At 35.6% G+C, this 18545-nt stretch overlaps 1 protein-coding gene across 1 annotated transcript; it reads right to left on the bottom strand.

Moving 5' to 3' along the window:
• Positions 1 to 7046: 7046 nt before the first annotated feature.
• On the bottom strand, positions 7047 to 8078 carry LOC145046601 (uncharacterized). Its single transcript, XM_078994888.1, has 2 exons — positions 7682 to 8078; positions 7047 to 7414 (listed from the first exon to the last, which is right to left on the bottom strand). The coding sequence occupies exons 1-2, from the start codon at positions 8076 to 8078 to the stop codon at positions 7047 to 7049; spliced, it is 765 nt and encodes a 254-aa protein (XP_078851014.1).
• Positions 8079 to 18545: the final 10467 nt, after the last annotated feature.

Below are 18545 nucleotides of genomic sequence, written 5' to 3'. Positions count from 1 at the left end.
GTCTCTGTGGTTTGACGAAGTTGAAGGGACGAAGGAAAATGGTGGGGGTGTCGCGATCAGAAGAAGTGAAGAAGTTGGGGTCCTCGATGGGTTTGCTCGATGGAAGAAGAAGAAGAGGGGTTGTGAGGGGTGTTGCTCCGATCAGTAACAGGTTCTTTTCCCTTTTATTTTTGTTTGACTATTAGATAGAAATCATTGGGGTGTTTGGGTTTGTTTCATTTGATAGAAACCAATGGGTGTTTGAATTGGGTGTTTAACAGGGAAGGAATCATCATCTTCATCGCCTTCTGTTTCTTACTGTTTTGGCGATTGACTTTGCCTAGGATCCGTATCTGATTCTTCGTAACTACCTGGGGTTTCAGGCTCCGGATCCTCTGCTAATATGGATCTGAAGAAATCCAAATCTCACACCATATCATAAATTTGTAACTTCGAATCTATTTTCTCATTTAGGGTTTTTAGTTTTAAATTGAAGCTCGATTGATTGTAAATGAAAATTGAAATTGGGTTTTTGTTTTACTGCAGAGGTAGTGTTTGACGCGCGATCTTTGTTAAATCAGCTTGGTTGCAGCTGCGAGTTGTTGAATTGGTAAGCTTAGTTTTGTTAATTTTGATAATTTTCTGATAGAAATATGTAATGTCATGTCTATGTTGAATTTTGGAATGTGTGAATATGTGGGTTGCTAGCTGATTAGTTGCTTATAGAAAATCACTTCTAGCGTTTATATACATGGGTGTGAAGTAATTAATGATGTTTCAATTGATACAACTTTATCATTTTGCTATGAACTCAACAATTGAAAGAGAGTTAAGAACAAATATTAACTTTTAGATTATGATTTTTTTTATTTCTAATTCACAGATGACATCCTTTAGTGGTTTAATTTTATTTGGGACTAATATACATATATGAATGAGAAGTTTTTTGGCTGCATTTTATGAATTGATTCATATTTCAATTTATGTTTTTTTTTCCTTATTTAACACTTCATTTATGTGGACAGTGCAGGATCTTGACAAGGTTGAAGTCTGAAAAGGTATCAAGTATGTTTATATAGATGATTCAATAGACGATATTGGTGAGATTCCAATTCTATTGGAATGGAATAACGAATTCCAATTCTTTTGGAATGAAATCATGAATTCTAATTCTGTTGGAATCACAGAAGTTGATGCTTGAAGAACGGACCACAAAATTGAAACGGACCACATTATTCTTTTAGAATGTATTTGTCATTGTTAGATTTTGATTTTTTTTCTCCGTTTTGAAAGTTTTTTTAGTTTTATTCTTTAACAATAAATGTAAATTTTAACAATTGTTACCCATATTCTATAAGAAATAATGTATTTTTTTGTTTTTATTGTTCAATTGATTGTTCAAGAATTTGTTATTCTACAAGAAAATTTTAAATTCACGATCAAGAAATAGGTTCAAGAATATTTTTATTATTTATGGTTCAAGACTATTTTTATTTTTGAATATACTCATAAGCATATTCTGTCAGAATATCCGAATTTAAAGAACTATAATTCGTAAAATCGGATTATTAAAATTAATATAATCTATGATCCCTTGAAAATGCAATTTCCTTTATTAAATCTATATTAATTGACTAAATTACCCTTGTAATTAATTAAGATGATATTTTTTAATTTTATTTAATTCAATAATATATATTAATCACTTTCTTAAAATAAATAAATTTGATTGGCCCACATTTATGCATACAATAACACAATAATTATTTTGAATATATATATATATATATATATATATATATATATATATATATATATATATATATATAACCGTTAGAACCCCATTGTATAAGTAAATATGTATACAATACTTTTTAAACATGTTAAAATCCTGATTTTTTTTCCCTCTTTTTGGTACAAAAGTGGCAAAATGTTATTTTTTACAGTTTAATATTTTCATTCATACATCGATTCATATTTTAACACATAAATTATATACAATACAAATTTAATATAGCCTTTTCATATTTCAGTATACAAAATTCACAATTTAATACAATCATAATATTTGTAACATTCGCGATTTAGGGGTATGTTCCTTTTAACCACTATTTGTAAATTCTTTTCATTATTGGTCCCTAACCGAGTACGCTGGGCATACTCTATGAGTAAGCTGAGCACAGTGGCTCGAAGAATGGACGCGAAGGCACCTACGTACGTTAGGCTTACGTGGGAGCATGTTGAGCGTATGCTAAGCAGGGGCAAACCCTAATTTTTAGGGTTTGTGCCCTCATTTAAGCAACTTATGTTCCCTTGGGTGCATCTTATGGTTAACCTCCACTCCTCCAAACCCTAATAACAAAACCCTAATCTTCATTGAGTGTTTGTGAGACATTGTATGATTTTTGTGGTGTTTTTGTACCCTTTGAAGAAGTTGAAGCTTGGTGTGGAAGCCTTGGTGGACTTGGAGCTTGAAGATCCAGAATCTTCATCAACTTTTTAAGCTATTTGAAATATAAAAATCTTAACTTGATGAATCCTTTGATTAGATCTAGTTATGGTTCGTTTTTATGCTTTTTATGGTCCTTTATGCCATGCTTGAGAGTATAAGCTACTCAACAAGCTAGCGATGGTAGATCTTGGCATTTTTGAGGTCCATTGTTTATAAAAATGCAATCTTAATAAGTTATTTTGGCCCATGCATGAGTTAGAGTTACTCTTATGGTTCTTTTTGAGTTTTGGGCCGCATTAAGTCATGAAAGTGTGTAAAGTTGTGTTGAGAGAAAAACTTTTGAGAAACACACTTGAACAAATGTTAGAACAAGTTAAATAATGCGGAATGAAGTTTATCTCAAATGATCATAAAGCTTAACAATAATAAGAAGTTAAAGTTGTTAGAAAGTTAGATAATTAGATGTGGAAATGTAATTACAAAAATGTAAGGAAATATAAATGAGAACAAGTAATATATCAAGTAAACACTAAGCCGATTCTTAACAAGGATTGCAATCAAACCAAGTTAGTTAGCGTGATCAGCTTAAAGTGAAGAAGTCAAGATGACTTGCTTCGAAGGAGATATTTTGATCTTAAGATAAGAATGTAAGTTTAGTAAAATCTTTTGAGAGAAGATAATTGAGATGCAGAAGATGTTGATATAAAAGATGTGAGATCTGTATTTCAATTGAAGTGGATCACTTTATTTATAGAGTTTCGAGAACATACAGAGGAAATAAGCAAAGACTATTTTACATAAAGAAGTGTCCATGCAAGGTACATTGGACAATACAATGTAAATAGATAAAATAAAACAAAGTCTCTGTTGCTGATGAGGTCGCTGCGGATGACTTCATCACTTCGCATTGCGGTAGAAAGGTAACATTCCTAAACCAAAAGAAAGTGTTTTCTAACACTATAATTAATGGTTTCGTTAATAAAATGCATATATGTGTTTAATTATTATTATTAGGACTCTGTTAATTCCGCGAAAAATAACTCGAGGGTCCTCATTCCAATTTCACAATCCGACACCTTCATGCAACCAACAGTGAGTTCATACCCCTAAGCTTTTACTATTTTTAACGTTTTCAGGGTGAGAATACAAGCCAAACACAAATAATTTTTTGAACTTATAAAAAAGAATTTCAACAGTTTTAAAACTTTTGGAATTGATACAACCAAAATATTTCCATATTTTATAAAATATTTAGATATTTTATCCCTTTTGTAACATGTTGAGCATAATGGACGTTTTCAACTTACAACCATAATTGCATAGTTTTTAGATCAATACATGAACCAAGTACATAACATACATACAAAATATAATAGGTATAGTTTGGGATTTCAATACACAGTCTTACAAACTCAGAGCTTATACATTAACAAACATATAAACTATGGCAGACTTAATTTATGATATACATTACTATTTTTAGATTTTAAGTAGGCCTAGCAATTGGGTTGGGTTCGGGTTGGCGGGTCACGGGTTGGCGGGTTGAAATTCAGAAACTCAACCCAACCCATATAATATATGGGTTGGCGGGTTGTCGGGTCACGGGTTGAGGGGTTCGAAACATCAACCCAACCCAACCCATATAACCCGTATAAATATATGGGTTGGCGGGTTCACATGTCAGTGGGTCAAACCCAACATGCATAACCCATTTAATAAGCAACACATTTTAAGATGAAATTGAAAAATCCAAATAAAATGAAGTCTAAAAGTCATAAACATTAAACATAAATTCATAAACATCCAAAATAAACATTAAACATAAAGTCATAAACATCAAAATAAAACTCTAAAAATCAAAACATTCATGAAAAATGCAATTGTCAAACATACTGTAGAGTGTAGATTGTTACTTACCGTAAAGAGAAAGGAAGGTGGGTCGAAAACGTCAAAGCTGACAAGAGTGAGTACGAACAGCGATGAGCGAATGAGGAGCGGGTGACGATTGGCCCGATGAGTGATTAAATCGTGAGTTCGTGATGTTGCTTCCATCGAAGATCGGTCCTTAACTCCTTAATCTTTATCCTTCGTTCGATCGTTTGTGAATGTGGAGACTGGAGCGGGTGAGGAACGATTTTTTTTATTAAGGCATGCAAATACCTAATGGCTGGCTGCACAAGGACTCAACAGTCGACACTCAAGTAGTCAAGGTCAAAGATGGATGATGGGATCATGAGACACAAGCCCAACAGTAGCCCACAACACAATGCCACATTGCCCAAACATATGGCTGATGATATACGAAATTACGAACGAATACCAAATTAAAATTTAAGGATATGATAAATAGAAACTAATAGTATAATATGATGTTAGATTGTTAAAAAATAAAATAAATAAATAATTAAATATATTAGGCAGGTTGGCAGGTTGACCCGCGAACCCAAACAGGTAACCCAACCCAACCCATTAAATAAACGGGTTGGCGAGTTGATGGGTTGACGGGTTGGCGGGTCAGAAATCTCAACCCTAACCCGCTTATTTTCGTGTCGGGTTCGTGTCGGGTTACGGGTTGGGTCAAGAGTTGCCACCCCTAATTTTAAGAGTATAACATTAAATAATTATTGAAGTATAATTATTATTACTCTACAAGGTATACAAATGGATTCAAATACAAGAGAACAATATAGAACCACACGTAAACTAGTTAATATAGGATTGTAAGATATCTCTTCAATTGTACCACTCGGGGTACGAAATAAATCATATCATTTAGTGTAACCAGAGTCTCCTGGAAGAAGAGCATGAGATTTGTGAATAGATCTATTCGGGACTGACAATCCCACACCTAAACTGTTAGCTACAGTTAGGCAGGCATGCCTGGGGTGACAAATATCATACCGTCCGATGCCCGAAGAACGTCACAGAGGTCATCAGTCATATCAAGCATGTTTATACGTCACAGAGGTCATCAGTGATATCAAGCATGGTAACCAGGGCTTTCAAACAGAACAATCTATACATCACTGGTAGTAGCCAGGGTTTTCATACAAATGGTTTTCATTCAAAACAACATGATACAAAACAGCTGGTAGTAACCAGACATTCAAACTAATACTTTATGAAATTCTGTAACGAACATATACATTAGAAAATATTGTATTTTCTTGAGAAGCATACAAACATTTTTACAGATTCAATGACAGGTTTACATTATAAAAAAATTTTATGAACTCACCAGCTTAATGCTGATACTCTTTCAAAATCGCTTGTATTCTCAGGAAATCAGTAGACAGGTACTCCTGCAGGCTTTTGAGAAAACGAAGTGTATAAAGTCACGTCTTTTATAGTTTGATATACTTTTGATGTATACAAACTATGTATCAAACAGATGTAAATATCTATATTTCAATGTAATGGTTGTGTTTTCTTTGATTACTATGATGCAATTGTTGTGATCTTATACATGACATCCTCCACCCCCAAACGCTTCCACCGATTCGGTTTGGGGGTGTGACAATTTGAGAACAGCAACTAGCTACAACCACATATTCGGCTTCTGTGGTAAACAAAGAAACACAATTTTGTTTCCATGAAGACCAACTAACCATTCTTCGTCCAAGAAATTGACATCCACCGGAGGTACTTTTTCTATCCAATCTGCATCCAGCATGATCCACATCTGTGAAAGCTTGAAGGCTGAAGTCGTTCCCTACAAGATACCATAGGCCGAGAGCTTTACTTCCTTTCAAGTATCTGAAGATTTGTTTGACTGCGGTTAAGTGAGAAACTTTGGGGCCGGCTTGGTACCTGGCATATAAGCATGTTGTGAAGACAATATATGGTCTGCTTGCAGTGAGGTACATCAAAGAACCAATCATCCTCTATAAGTTTTGTGGTCCACTAATTCTTCGGAAGGATCAACAGAAATCTTATATGCGAAGGCCATAGGAACCTTGGCTGAGGAACTATTATCCATTACGTATTTCTTCAACAGTTCAAAGGTATATTTTTCTTGATGAATGAATATCCCTTGAGGGACTTGTTTCACTTGGATTCCTAGAAAGAATTTAATCTCTCTATTGATTCTTATTTGTAACTTGTTGGTCATGAGCAATGCAAACTCATCCACCATACCTTGATCTGTTGACTCAAAAATGATATTATCCACATAGATTTGTATAAGAATAAGGTGGTTACCATGTTCCTTTCAAAATAATGTGGGGTCAATCACACCTATTTTATATCCAAACATGAAAAGAAACTTAGAGAGAGTCTCATACCATGCCCTTGGTGCCTTCTTAAGACCATAGACTACTTTCTCAAGCTTGAAACAATAATTTGGGAAATCTAGACTTTCAAAGCTTGGAGGTTGTTGCAAGTAAACCTCCGTTTTCAATTCACCATTCAGGAAGGAAATTTTTACATCCATTTGGTGTACTTTGATATTTTTGTGTGTCGCATACGCAAAGAAGACGCGTATTGCTTCCATCTTGGCTACGGGGGCATAAGTTTCATCATAGTCAACACCTTCCATTTGACTATACCCCTTGGAAACTAATCTTTCCTTGTTTCGCACAGCCACACCGAATTCATCGAGTTTGTTTTTGTACACCTATCTTGTTCTAACAATGGTGTGACCCTTAGGCTTCAGAATGAGTTTCCATACTTTGTTTCTTTCAAATTCTGCTAATTCTTCTTGCATGGCGATAATCCAGTCAGGCTCCAGAAGAGTTTCCTTGATGGAACTAGACTCGACTGCGGACATAAAGGTTGCATAGTGGCAATGGTCCGTAAGATCATGAGAAGATAGAGTCTGTACGCCTGCAGATGGGTTTCCGATGATTTGACCCTGAGGGTGTTCTTTTGTCCAGACATGTAGGCGAGGTAATTGATGATCAGCAACTGCGGTGGAAGGAATGTCAACAACGTTAGAGGATTTTGCGGTTGGAGAAGGCAGTTCCCCCTCAACTTGTGAGTAGCCTGCAGAAGTGTCATGGACTTGGAATGAAGGATTAAGAATAGAATGAGGTTCCCCTGGATTGCGATGGGAGTTCCTCGTGAACCAAAGATGGTTCCCCCTAGATTAAATAATGCGTGATAACCATTGGATCAGTTCTTATGTCAATGTTTTCTTCTTCATCGGAGTCTGAGAAAGCATTTGATGGAGTTGACACTCTGTGGGTGGAATCTGGAGCTGCGTCATCAAGTACTGAACCTCGATGGTTGTCGTATGAACCGGAGTTGTACTTTCCCACTCAACCGGTAAGGTGGAAGTTCCGTGCGACAAATCTTCAGACATGGAGGGTCTAGAAACTTTGGCATGTTGTTGTTGAGCTTTAGGAGAAACAAGAATTTCATGCAGTTGAGCAGTCTCTACGAGGTTGAAAAGGTCGTCATAGTTAAGTTCAATTATGTTGAGAGGACCCGAGGAGGCTGGGATATTACTTTCTAGGATTGCTTTCGTTTCACTCGATGGAGTAGTGTTGTGGATGTAATAGTAGTCGAATTTGACATCAAAACTTTCAACTATTAGTCTCTTGCGTCTGATGAGAACTCTATAGTCCACTTTGTTTGTTGAGTAGCCAAGAAAAATGCCTTCATCTGAATTTGGTGCGAATTTGTTGAGGTGATCCTTATTGTTCATCACAAAACATCTACACCTGAATATGTGAAAGAATCGGACATTCAGTTTTCAATTGTTGAGTCCCTCATAAGGTGTTTTGTTGAGATGCTTGCAGACGATGCTTCAGTTTTGAACAAAGCATATCGTCGCCACTGCTTCGGCCCAGAAGTATAGAGGAAGGTTTGCAAAGTTTTGTCGGGTTATTTATACTACAACATCCTATGGTGCACATACAACCCAAAATACCTTGGATCTATGTTTTCACTAATTATGCATGCAATGATGTTTCTAAGGTATTAAGCCTATAACTAGAATGCACTTGTTGTATATCATATAAGATACTAGTTAGGGTAACATACCTTTTTGTGTAGCTTGAAGTCTTGATGTATTTGGCCTTAAGAGCTTAGCCCCAATAGTGTGGAAGTCTCAAATAAAGTCACAACACATCATGAACAAAGGTGGAACTCGAGAGAGAATTCCTTCCACACCAAAAACACCTCCATGAACTCCAAGTACAAGTCTAGGCATTTTTGGCTATGAATGGACATATTTATATGTAGGATTCTAAGGGTCATGGGTATAACCTAAATCCATACCCATGGGTGTTATGATCCATGGTTCATGTGGCCCAACTCTTTATGCATCCATACATAAACTTGGTCCAATCATGGATCATCAGCCCAACACATATAAATATAACTAATTACCATAATTAGTCCCCATAGATTTAATTAGTCTCTTTCGATCACTAAATTAATTCTTGATCAATACTAATTAAAACATATGATTTCATATTAATATATTATAACTTATAATATATTAATAAATCATATATATAACCTTCTCTCAAGAATCTATCCTAACAAATTGTCTTGATGATATGCAACCCAAATGGACCATGCTACTCTCGGGTCAAGTACATACCAATAATAGTTATGGGCTTAGACATCTAATCAACAGTCTCCCACTTGGATAAGTCTAAAATTATTATTGCAAGTATGACTCGAAAACCCGACTAGCATTCGTAGCTCTTAAAAGCCGCAGTCGAACACTGACCTAGTCAATAACTTGGCCATTAGATAAGGGATCGTATATTCCTCCATTCTAGATATCATATGGACTGAGACATGGATTATAGTCATTCTCTGTGTCCATCTATTGTTTCCCAATTTCCCATTTATGACGACTGACTAATTTAACAAATCAAATCAGTCTAGGCCCGGCCGAGCACTTACGTTTGTCATCAATAAATCATCGAGGGGCCCACAGAGATCGCTTTTATCCACATGGGGTAAAAGGAATGGATAAACTTTGACTCGTATGCATGTACTAACTACTTGTTGAATCATACACAAAGGCACGTTTTATAACATCAAGTTACTGATGCGTTTTCGTACAATTAATGTACAACCAACTCATAGTCAACAACTCATATCTCTAGGTTTTAAGACTTATATGATATTACCGTCTCACGATCACTCGAGATAAATTCCATGAAGTGATACAAGTGAGTGTGGGTTTAATCCAATACTCAGAACTTATGAGCACTCATGAATGTTGCAACAAATTTTGCTATGTCTAAACACTTTAGACATCTACAAGACCAATTCATGATAGTCGTGATTCATACCTACTTCCAAAGTATGATTGATTGTGGAGAGTTCGGATAACCTAGTTATTCGGGAAGTCAAAACATGGAAAGCAAAACACAAGAATAATACTAATCCTATATGGCCCAAACACCTTTGAGATTAAATAAAACAACTTTTATTTAATCACCCTATTTACTACTCATTATTCATTGTATAATGTTTGGAATAATCAACTTTATACTTGAATCAAAACAATAGTTGTCCCATGCTCCAAGCATGCACACTATGTTTACCCATGGTCCTTTGTTTGTGGAATAGATCAATTGACAACATTTCAAATGACACTCATTTCACAATTCCAAATCGTTATCGCAAATGTAAGAATACAAGATTCTTTGCCATTTACTGAAATCTGTTAGATTCTAAACTTATGTGCATTGATCCTTTTGTAAAGACTATGAACAAAAGTCACAGAGATTTGGCAACAGACACTACAAAGTGTTCTAATGGAGATTAGTTCCATGGAAATGAAGTCTCACGTTCAAAGTACATTCCTTTGAACATCCTTCGTGCATTAAGTGTTCTAATCTTACACAGATTTAATGAATAACTTCCACCTATGGAAACATTTCTAGATTCCCATTTTTACTATCACTTCTGAACAAGAGTTGCCTCCTTTCAGAATATGTCAATATGGTCCTTCCAAATTTATACTATACTTCCAATTGTTCATGAGCAACCAATCTTTGGTAAGCCTTAGATTGTCATCGATAATTTCTTAATCATTTTAGTCATATACGGTTTTGGTCCTTTTTCCCTCTTAATGCCCTAGGCATTTGGAAAATTCAGAACACATGGAAATATTATAGAATATGTAATCAACCCTATACCCGAAGCATATGGGATACGATTCATAATGTCTCACATAAAGACATGATACTTGACTAGTCTTTTGCTATAATGTTTCTATTTGCCATGTTCTCACAATTCAGACTATGAAGAGGATGCTGTATCATAATCGAATTTTGAGAATGCAATAAACATTTCTATATATAGAATTTCCTTATGTTGAACCATTCCAACATAACATTCATATATATACTTGACAAAATTTGATTAAAATCTCAATCTAAGCTTTTAGAATTGGAATGAAGTATAATTTTCTCACCCTTAATTATAGCAAAACAACTTTTCAAACCCTGCAAAGTACATTTTGCAAATTGAATCTTTTGTTTTCTATAATTAACATTACTAACTTGAAACACCTAACATAATAATCATACTCCCACTAACATGATAATTATTAGCATAACACTTATGTTCTCACTAGCTTTGACATATATCCAGAAATCAGTTGGACTTCTAGAAATCAATACTTTATTGACTTTATTACAAAACTTCAGATTTCTGGTACAAGATGCTTTGATAAGACTTTATCAAAATCATACGCATTTCCTTAAATAGCTCGCATGTGTATCTAAACAATTTTTATAACTATGAAAAGGGATGCCATAATCATAGTCTCAATTTTTTTAGACCTTTTCCATTCCTCATAAGTCAATGTTAGTGTGTCGGTTAACCACGCACGTTCTAATAAAGACTTTGAGAATGCAAATATCACAATTGCTTTCTACTTAAAATCTATTTAGCGAAAGTGTTTCCTCACCATCATTTTCATGAATCGAAGAGAAACCATATGACACTTAGATTTATGGTGTATGTGTTCCTATCCATGTGAATTTGTCAAAAGCATAACCACAAGAGGAGGTTAGTGACAAATCTAAACTCATATGGACTGAACTTGTTTAATCTTAATTTCTTGCCACCTGGAAGCACAAGGGCCTACCATTGCTTCCAAGTAGTTATGCAAACAACTGAGAACTCACAGAACCTACATGCGTAGTCAACATTAACTGGAATGTGCACAAAAACAAGAATATGTCAACACGATAGGTTACAAACCTCAAGTCGTGTGCTAGTGTTTAACAATAGGTTTAGTCTTGATTAGTTCTCGAAGCTTTCAAGATCTTTAAGACTCCCATTGACCCCTTGACATATAATATTCCCTATTTCAAGAATCATTTCTTGACAAAAAAATATTCACGAGTTAGTGCAGATTCTTATCGAGAAAACACTTCACACTATTGGTCTTAGTTGGTCTTTTTTTTTTATCCAAAACATCACAAATTATCAATTTCAAATGTATAAGAGTAGAAATAATTTTACTCTACATTTGAGAAGTGTTATAAACCTTTCTTAAGATTATGTCACTCAAGGTTACAATCTTGGAGTATGACTCTAAGACTTGTTTTGGGAACGAAGTATGATTTATCTTTTGATTTAACCATTTCAACAATTCACGATTCCTCTTCCTAGTCAAACAAATGCACTAAGATGTCATTAGAGGATTAATTGTGATATGGTTTCTTAATCACTAAGATAATCATAAAACATGATACTGCAAGTACTCTCCCATCTTTTCAGATTGGAGAAATTTTTATCCTTCTGCCTAATTCGATTCTTCTCATTCGTCCTGCCATACATTAAAACTTTTTTCGATGTTTCAGAATTATACTTATACTTGTAAGAACAACCATATTTACTAAACTTTAGTAAATCATGAAGAATAGCCTTATAGTTCTTTGTGGTGGACCTGATCAACGCACAACCAAGTGTACCCGATGCCCTAGTCCTTCACTTGACTCACAGATACATGTGAACAAGGAGTTAGTCTTAATTTCCTAAAGATGAAAATTCTCATTCATCACACAATACAAGTTTCATGATTCCAAGTTTCTATCCAACTGAAACTTGGATGATGAGAATCTTTCCTTATTTAGTAAATTATGATACTACCACAAACGAAAGAATCAAATCCATTTTCCAATATTGCTTTCAATGGAATCATATAAACAATAATTTTCACAAATGCCATTGTAAGGAAACTTATAATAAAAAAATCTTTTCCTTTATTTAAAATTTGTGGAAAAACTTTTCCTTACAATGCAATTTAGAAATGAAAAACATGTTGTTATCTGTTCCTAAGCAATGTATCATGACTCTTAAGCAGCAACTCAAAATTCTGATCTTCGAATCATGCCATCGAAATCCATCTTCGCGATTAGATTCAGCTTACTCTTCTTCTAAGCTTTCTCTCTTTTTTCCGATTCTACAAAACATCAAAATGCGAACTAGTCACATCATGTAATAAGAATCTCCAAATACTTAGTAAAGTTACATAGTGGACTTACCTTTAGTAGAGTTAAACTTTTTGACTTTACCATCCTTATGATCTTTCAGGTAAATAGGGAACTTTCACAACCAATGCCCCTTCTTTTGGCAATGGGAACATATGGACTGTTTAGGAATGGTACACGAGACTATCTCAAACTTAGCCTTTCTCTTTACCATTTGGTCAACGGGGTTGACTATGGCCGATCCCTTTCTATTGGGAAGAGAATACTTTTCTAGACTTCCAATGTTTCCATTGTCAATATCCATGTAAGTTTTGGAAGTAGATCTTCCAATCAAATTTGCTTTACCAGTGCTCCAAATGATTACTGATTTAGCAGCAACACGCAAATAGGTAAGATCAATAAGGGTCATGTCATGATCTGTCATTAGGAGGTGACTAAAGAACCTAATCAACAGCCAACTTCCTCGAGACTTCGACACCCAACTCTCCCAGTTTGTCAATATGAGACTTCATCTCCAATATGTGAGTACATACTTACATTGCTTTCCAATAGGGATTGAGTGATCTTGAACTTTTCAAGAACTTGTGGGTTAGGGAGAATAACTGGAGAAGGTAGAGGAAGCGAAGTATGGTTTCAAGTCCCATTAATGCACAAGAAAGGGATTAATCTTTCACCTTGATTACCATGTGGGATATCATCCTCATTAGGAAAGCTTTATCCAAAAGGGTAATGAAGATAAGGGAGAAATTCAAGTTTAGTAGATTTAAGTCCTTAATATAACACCCAATATGAAATATTAAGGCTAGGACCCAACACAATATTTTAGAACTTGGAAGAGGGATGCCGTAATCTAAGCTATAAATTATTTGAAGGTAGGTAAATGACGATTAACTAATTTCCACCATGAAAAATGAAATTTAACATTAGGTTTTAAATGAATTATAACTCCTAGATCTTTTGAGATTCATTGAAGTATTCAATGGCATGTTTAAATCTCGATTGTACCCTTCAAGTTTGTGACTGGGATGCTGAGGATCACAAACAAGGAGTGAAAAACCATGCAAATTAGCTTGGTACACCCAATGTTACAACCACCTAATCAATGTTTCGGTTGACCACACATACTCTATTGATCTATGACTAACATCAAGCTACTCTTTTCCACTTATTGGCAGTCCCATATTAGTATGTCGGTGAACCACACACGCTCCACTAATGACTTAATTGTTGGATTAATGTCTAAGTTCATAACTATAATTGGTAAGACTTGACCCGACCCGACATGGTCCATTTGGGTTGCATGGCATCATGCATTTGGATTGACTATAATGAGAGAAATAACACTTAAGGGTTGTTAATATATTATAAGTTCTAATATATTAATAAGATTATTTATTTAAGATTGATCAAGAATTAATCTAGAATTAATTAAGTGATCAAAAGAAGACTGATTAAATATATAGGTTGATTGTGTAAATCATCCATACTTGTATAGTGGGCTAATGCTCCATGGATTTTGAAGTTGGGCTAATGTAACAACCCGAAATTTGTTCGTCGCCAAAACCCGTTCTACCCGGAAAGTCGCCGTTATCGGATTCGTTCCGTTTTCTCTTTGGAGTTAATCGTATAAACTTATATGTTTATTTTATTCTAATGAGTGTCTAAATCACTCAGGAACTTATGTTATTAGCCCAAAAACATTTATTTCATGAGTTTTTATAATGTTCCCATCGGGTGACGGAAACTCAATCGGGTGCGACCAAAAGCCGCGTTTAGCGTCGGTATCGGGTAGAATTCCACCGCGTGCAAATTTTAGGAACTATATAAACGTGTTTCAGCTTTCATTTGAAGATTTTCCTTCTCTCACTACTCTCTCTCTCTAACCTCTCTCCAAAAATCCAAAGATTAAGGGTCCAAAACTCAATTTTAAGGCTTCAAATCCTTAAGGTACCTTCCTAGCTTCAATCTATAGCATTTTTAGCTTCCAAATTAGACACTTAATCATGAAATGGGACACAATGTATGAGTTTACGGCCCAGGAATATGCCTAGGCCGTAAACACAAAAAATGATGGGTTTTGAGCCCTTAAACCCCTCCTTGACTAGTTTGGACTTTAGATATGGCTATGGTACTTCAAGATATGGACTCTAAACATGTAAAACTTGAATTTTGTGATTTTTGAAGGAGTTTACGGCCAAGGATCATTCTTGGGCCGTAAACTCATATAATTAGGGTTTTCATGCCCTTAAACCCTTCCAAATCACTTCTATGGCCTAGATATGAATTATAGGACCTTGATTCTAGCATTTGGACACTTGAAACATGAATTTTGGGGGATTTAGATGAGTTCACGGCCAAGGAGAGTGCTTGGGCCGTAAACTCCCCAAAACATGACATAAATCCAATTCTAAGGTGTTAGAAAGCCATCCAACACCACCAAAAGCCTTGGAATAAATCAAGGGACCAACCAAAAATACTTTGAGGGCCTAAAACACATCATTCATGGGATTTCTAAGGGTTTACAGCCAAGACTTGTTCTTGGGCCGTAAACTCCAAAATTCTTGGTGTTAGAATGCAAACTAAACACCCCTAAGGCCCTTAGATGAATTTTAGAAGTCCTTTCATGCAAGTTTTAGACCTTGAAACTCCTTGAAGCACCCTATAGAAGAGTTTACGGCCATGAAAGGGGTCTCATGGGCCGTAAACTCCATAAACACCCCAAAAGTCCCTTGCAAACTCATGATAGGCCTTGGATAAATTCTACCAATCACATGTGATTTGTTCTAGCACCATTTAACATCATTTTCTTGGGTAAATAGGGGTTTACGGCCTTGGAGCCATGCTAGGCCGTAAACTCCCATAAAGGGGGTCTATTTGATGTTTTGTAATCATTCCAAGTCCTTAAACCAAGTTTAGAAATTATCCCCTAAGTGTTGGAAGTCCAAATTGCACCATAAACCACCCATCATGAGTTTACGGCCGTAAACTCATGGGGATGGGTGTTTTGGCCGTAAACTCCCTAAAAGGGGGTGTTCCTTTGATGTCCCAACTCATTTCCCAAGTCCCTTGTGTCATTCATGTCCCTAAACGCCACCCGGGTCCTTCCAAACACTTGTATCGGAGTGTTATCGCGACTTGAAGCATTTGTCCCTATCCAACAATCAATCTAAGTCCTAATTAGATACAAATGTGTATCTTTACATGATAATTAGGAACCTCGTGTGTTTACAAGTTCCGAATCAACTCTTAGCATCCAAACCGTCTCGTATCTCGTCCGGTGAGTTCATACCCCTACGGCTTTTTCACTGTTTTCAATGTTTTCAGGGGGGGAATACAAGCAAACTAAAACTGTTTTCCAATCACAACATTGATGTGTTTCAAGCAATATCTGACAAACCTATAAACTCTTTTACTCCTTATGTATTATGCTGAGCATAAGGAATGACTATTCGATTTCAACTAAATGGATTTTAGTTAAGGAAACAATCAAACTAATCAAATTATTATGGGAATAATTTGGGGGTCTTTACTATTCTTTCTATCGTATACTGATGTCTATATCAAGTTATTAGATAAACTATGTCTGATTCAGTTTATCTCCGTATCATTTTAATGTATTGTCAGATAATTTCATGTATGTATCTATACTTTACTGTACTATGTTTCATAATCTTCTGTAGATCGATATCTTACAAGAACCCTGTGAATAGTTTAGTACTAGTTTGTGAGATAGTCACTACCCTTTATGGATGATCAGTAAATCCTCCCCGGAAGTGTAACCAGAGTCTCCTGGAGAGAGAGCGCGGAATTTGTGAATAGATCTATTCGGGACTGACAATCCCACACCTTAACTGCTAGCTACAGTTAGGCGGGCACGGCTAGGGTGACAAATTTCTGGATATCGTTCGACGTCTGACAAACGTCAAGGAGGTCACGTTGTCGTATTAGTATGGTTACCCGACTCACAATATGTATTAATACCAGCTTATTCACAGTTTGGGTTCAGAAACTATATCTCGTTCGGGATAGTGATCCCATGGTTTTGCATCTATATTTTATATCTCTTTCGGGATTGTGATCCCATGATATTGTTTCTAGATCTCTTTCGGGATAGTGATCCCATGGTTTTATGCTTATAACTTGTACGAGATGTCTTTCCCCATGGTCTTTAACTATATCTTATACGGGATAGTGATCCCATGGTTTTCTAAATCTATATCTTATACGGGATAATGATCCCAAGGTTTTGTATCTATATCTTATACGGGATAGTGATCCCATGGTTTTCTAAATCCATGTCTTTCCCCATGGTCTTTAACTATATCTTATACGGGATAGTGATCCCATGGTTTTCTAAATCTATATCTTATACGGGATAATGATCCCAAGGTTTTGTATCTATATCTTATACGGGATAGTGATCCCATGGTTTTCCAAATCTGTATCTTATTCGGGATAGTGATCCCATGGTTTCAATCTACATTTACATATATACATCAATTTATCTCGTGTTTAGTCCGGGATGATAGTCCCACGATCTTAAACCTGCACTTTCAGATGTGTCAAACTATCTTATATGTCTTTCGGGATAGTAATCCCAAGATTTTCATTATATAGTTTTGTGTGTTAAACTATACTTTGTGATATACAACCGATCTTATAATTAGGAAAATATGGGATTTTCCTGGGGTAAAATACAATACATAACCGAATTGGTAACAAATGATAACTTAACCAATTTCACATAAGAAAATATGGGATTTTCTTGGATAACAACTTTTTCGGAAACTAAAGGAAACCGATACATTTTCATAAACCAAAACCGCTTATGAACTCACCAGCTTTATGCTGATTTTCCAATCGCTTGTATTCTCAGGTCCAAGTTAGACAGGTACCCGGTGATCTCTTTTGATGAAAACGGAGTGCGTGGAAGACTCGTCTCAACTTTTGTTTATATTATGCATATGTATATCTTGTATAACTTTACTTTTGAACAAATGTAAACTTTCATATATATGTAATGTAATGTTTGTTTACTGTGATTACTATGTACATTGGATTTGATACACAACTTGGAGTCAACCCCGGGGACGTTTCCGCCTTTGGTTTTCGGGGTGTGACAGATTGGTATCAGAGCCCTTGTTTATAGTGAACAGAGTATACCAAACCTTACATGGTATAAAACTATAAACACTAAAGGGCCTCAGTGCTCTGAATTAAAAGTATCTTCAAAACTACAAGTATTTTCAAAAGTATACAAGTATACCGAACCGCCGAAATCCGTAACTACAAGTAAAACAAAACATAAGTAAATGGGTGTTGTACACTGCGGTTAAACCTGGGCAGTTATGTAGTCGTTTCTAGGGTCAATATAGCCTGGCCAACTATATTCATTCGAGACACGGCCAACATGTGCTTGGGAGTGACTGTGGTACGCAGCATGCCTAAAACTTACCTAACATACCAAACAACGAATCGTCGCTGCAGCGCAACCATGAAATACTATGGGAGTGTTTCTCGAGCCAATACTTTGTAGAAAATCCTCGTATACGCGATGTCACTTGATCATTCCACTAGCGATAAAATGTTCTGTTTTGATAACTCCTTCCTGCTTTATCGCTTAGTATGATGCTATATCTGTCTTGATGAGATATCCCTTGTTCAATATCTCTTGATTCAATTTAGAGGACTTATAATCC

The sequence above is a fragment of the Lactuca saligna genome, chromosome 5, assembly GCF_052625555.1.
Source record: "Lactuca saligna cultivar CGN05327 chromosome 5, ASM5262555v1, whole genome shotgun sequence".
Taxonomy (NCBI): Eukaryota; Viridiplantae; Streptophyta; class Magnoliopsida; order Asterales; family Asteraceae; genus Lactuca; species Lactuca saligna.
This window is presented reverse-complemented; position numbering and strand designations above follow the sequence as displayed.